This window comes from Lucilia cuprina, chromosome X (assembly GCF_022045245.1).
Source record: "Lucilia cuprina isolate Lc7/37 chromosome X, ASM2204524v1, whole genome shotgun sequence".
NCBI classification, from domain to species: Eukaryota; Metazoa; Arthropoda; class Insecta; order Diptera; family Calliphoridae; genus Lucilia; species Lucilia cuprina.
Window position 1 is genome coordinate 5,180,125 of NC_060949.1, and position 4,300 is coordinate 5,184,424.

General features: G+C 30.2%; 1 protein-coding gene across 1 annotated transcript; it reads right to left on the reverse strand.

Moving 5' to 3' along the window:
- Positions 1–852: 852 nt before the first annotated feature.
- LOC124421382 lies at positions 853–1,762 on the reverse strand. Its single transcript, XM_046956478.1, has 2 exons — positions 1,511–1,762; positions 853–1,429 (listed from the first exon to the last, which is right to left on the reverse strand). The coding sequence occupies exons 1-2, from the start codon at positions 1,725–1,727 to the stop codon at positions 1,161–1,163; spliced, it is 486 nt and encodes a 161-aa protein (XP_046812434.1). The 5' UTR covers positions 1,728–1,762; the 3' UTR covers positions 853–1,160.
- Positions 1,763–4,300: the final 2,538 nt, after the last annotated feature.

Sequence of the window (4,300 nt, forward strand, 5' to 3'; positions counted from 1 at the left end):
TTTTGAAGATTCACAAGATTAGCTTGGTAATAATTATTCATGCATATTTTACTAGCAATTTTTATAACTTTGCTCAAACGTTTTAATTTATTTTCACTATTTACATCTCCCTTCTTTCTTCTTGATTTCAAAAGTTTTTTCTTCAACATAATAAGGGAACGAAGATTTTCATTTATCCAGGGAGTTATATGTTGTTTTATTTCAGTTCTTTCGATATTTTCAATTGTAGATAACTTTATACTATTCGAAATTATGTTCGATAACTGCGATGAATCATCAGACGGATTTCCTGTGTGTTGCATTAAATTTATTTGATCTTAAAGATGTACTTGAAAAAAATTGTAGTCACATATATAGTATCGTTTTTCAGTGTATTCAGATTCCGATTTATTAGTATTACTCTTTATTTGACATGAGAGCAAAATGTGATCAGTCATATCACATTTTATAGAATTAATAACAAGATTGCTTAATATATTACTATATAGATGATCAATCGATTTGCCACTAGTTGGACGCGTAACCATTGTATGACAATTTTGGATATCATAATGTAATAGAGTATTTAAAAGATCAGCTGACAAGGTATCATCTAACAGATCAATATTTGCGTCTCCAATTATAATGACAGGTGAACGAGGGTTAATGTTTAACATATTTTCAATAAATAGATAATATGCATTTATGTCACATTTTTGTGACCTATAAAATGTGCAAATTTTTAGTGATTTTCCATTTATTTTAATGCATTGCAAAGATATTTGAATAGCTTCAATAAACTGCTTACTTTCACAGTAGTCAACAACATATTGAAGGTTTTCTTTTATATAAAGAGAAACTTCCACCGTAGCCATCAGATCTACAACAATGAATTGAATTGTATCCAGGAATATTGTATATTTGTTTAAGATTTGAATGAAACCAAGTTTCCTGAACAGCAATAATATTGGGTAAAATTTCAAACTGTGCTATTAATTCTTTAAACTTCAAAAACTTGCCAATGGATGAAATGCTTCTTATGTTTATAGAAATAATATTAAAGGTATTCAAATTTAATTTTTTTATATAATTATCAAAAGATTCTATATTCGAGAAATAATTTGTTTGTGAAATCATAGAAAAGATTAGTTATAAAACAAAAATAAGATAAGATACATAATTTAGACTGGCGACATAAATTGAGATTGTGCTTCTTCATCAGAACAATTAGAATCTTCATCTGGAACTTCTTGTTGACGTTTTGATTTTGACATTCTTATATTTTTTGTTGTGGCTTCTAAAAGTATATTATCAACATCTTCTTCACACTTAATGACTTTGCCCCTTCCAAATGCTACTTTTCTTGCATAAATTCTCCCTCCAGTTGTGAAGATAGAGTGATACCCAATAGATTTCAAAGTTTTTGCATAATTGAAAAGCTCAAGAGATTCTTTGCTTAAATAGTCGTTAACAAAGACGTTTTTTGTACTTTCGTTGTCTTTAAATTTCGACTTAGCAGCCATAAGCTTATCTTTTGACACTTTGGAACTGAATTTCACCACTAGAGCTTGTTTTGGATTAGCAGAATTCTTCTTTTTTAAAAAGTAAGCATCTTCTATGTTAGCTTCTTCTAAATCCACACAAACATTTTTAGATAAATTAATAACAGCTTGAGCTGCACCAATTTCAGTTTCCGCCTTTACACCGCTTATAAGACAATCATTTTTTACGCGTTGATCATTCAACATTTTTACCGAATTCTTCAATGTAATAATTTCATTTTTAAGCTTATAGTTTTCTTTTTCAATTAATTGTATCTTTTTTTTATTTTCATTTAGACTTTTTAAAATTTCATCAAATTTTGATGACATAAAGTTCATAGTGTTTTGCAATTCATACAGCTGATCAAGTTTTTTGAGTTGTGTTTTGATCACTTGCAGTTCTTCTCCAACTGTACTGCTATTGTCAACATTAACACATTTATGACAAACGTATTCTTCTTCTTGGTTTTTCAACAATTGTTCATACTGACGTTTATCTAACTTTGTGCATATTACATGAAAAATTTTTCCACATTTATCACATTCTATGCTATTCTCTTTTTCTTCTTTAACTTCTAATTTGCACTGTCCACAAATTATTATAGTATTTTTTATGCTTCTACGGCTTGTACTAGGCATACTTCTATATATTTGAAAACTTCGCAAATTGTTTATTATGCTTTTAATTCTTTGTTATATTATTTTTATTTAAATAAACGAAAATAAGGGAAGATCTTCTAGAATGTATTTTAACCAACTTCTACTCACTAGAGTATATACAATAAAAAAATATAATTTTATTATGAGCCACGCACAACAACACCTAAATCACCCCACAAACCACCTTTCCCGCCCACCTTTCCCGCCCACATAATACAATTAATTCTTACAACCTACTTATAAGTTAATTCCTAACACTACTTATTTTCTATAAATTAATCTGTCATATCGGTATACATATCCAGAAGGTAATATAAGTCCTTTAAATCTTCCTCGTTTTGAGATGATAGAGTTTCATAACAAATCCATCTTTTTCGCATAGTTGAAAGAACAGGATCAGAAGATAGAAGTAAACTATTAAAAATATCTTCATTCTGTGATTGCCTGGAGCATTTTCTTGAGCTGAATAGTTAAACACGCTTAAAATCTCGATTACTCGCTTCCTGGCTTTTTCTGTTAACTCTCCAAGTGCAAGAATATTCGATTCAATTATTATTTGACCATGACACAATACTTTGTGTACTGTTGGTGTTAGTTCCCTCCATGGATACAGAGATACAAGTAATTTAGAAATTTCAGATGTATATTCCCCAAATCGATTTCCATTAATTTTATGTCTACTATTCAGTGCCATTAAAATAGTCGATTAAAATTGTCGATTCCAGTCATTTTTGAAATAATTTCAAAATCACGAAAAAACCTTCTCGCCGTATGACCGTCATTTGTACTACCGCAACTTGGAAGTGGTTTGTCGATGTTTAATCCCATCTGAACTTTAAATTCTTCTTGGACTCTGCTTTTTTCCGCAGCTCTCAGTTCTTTCAATTCTTCATTATTTTTGATTTAGTAAGATTCATGCCGTTCATTGAAAGAGTTTGATATTCTACCGTTTCTTTTTATAACACCATTATAATCTATGTATGGGTTTAAAGGATACAGATAGCTTTTTTATCTACGTTCTTATCTTAACTAAACAATAATATTCTCTATTATAGTGTCTTAACTGTGTTATTTGAATTCATTTGTTTTTTGTTTTCGAGAATTCTTGAGAACTAATATATGCTACTTTTCCTATCATTATTATTACTGCTACGACAGGGGATAAATCATGTATATGAGATATGAGTACAAATCGTTCTTTGGGGGAATTTTGAAGTCTTTCCTTAATAGATTGGAGGAATTGGAATACATAAGTCATGATTATAATGGCATTGTCCCATTTAGAAAACCTATTCAAAATTTCTTCATCTCTAATCTCTTCATTATTATCATTAGTATTAGTAAACAAATGAAAAAATTTAACTTTATTTTCGCTTCCGGAGGATATTCGGCAATTATGGGCTTACGCCATTCACAGCATCAAGAATTGTGTCAAACTTTTCAGAAGACCAACTAAGGAAAATTCATAACTGTGATGTTGTCTTAATGTGTAAGTGGGGATGTGACGGTTCAGCACTTCCAGAATACAAACAAGCTTGTGGAAGTCGGACATTAACAGACTACAAAAGTGTATTTATGTCATCATTAGTGCCATTACGAATTCGTTCATATTCCCTTAATCCATCATCGTCAAGCATCGGAAATTCATATGGATCAATACAACTCCGGGTTCAAAATATTTTGTAGACCCATTGGATTTGAATATATAAAGGAGTCAAAAAAAAAAAACAACAAAAGATTTAGTGGAATATTTAAAAGATGAAATAAATGCACTGGAGCCCATTTGCATAAAAATAAAGGAATTCTCTATTAACGTATCATCAGCTTAACAATGATTGATGGAAAGGTCAGCAATGCCATAACAGAAACTTCTTCCTTCTGGAGATGCTCAATATGTAATGAGAAAAAGTCGCAATTCTCAAATATAAACAAAAGCAGAAGTATTAAATGAAGAAGTCCTGTCTTTCGGAATTTCACCACTTCATGCCAGAATACGATTTTTGGATTACTTTTTACACATAGCATACGACCTCAAATATAGAAGTGTGCCAGAGAATCTTACTAAATCAACAAAAAATAATGAAGAATTGAAAGAACTGAGAGCTGCGGAAAAAAGCAGA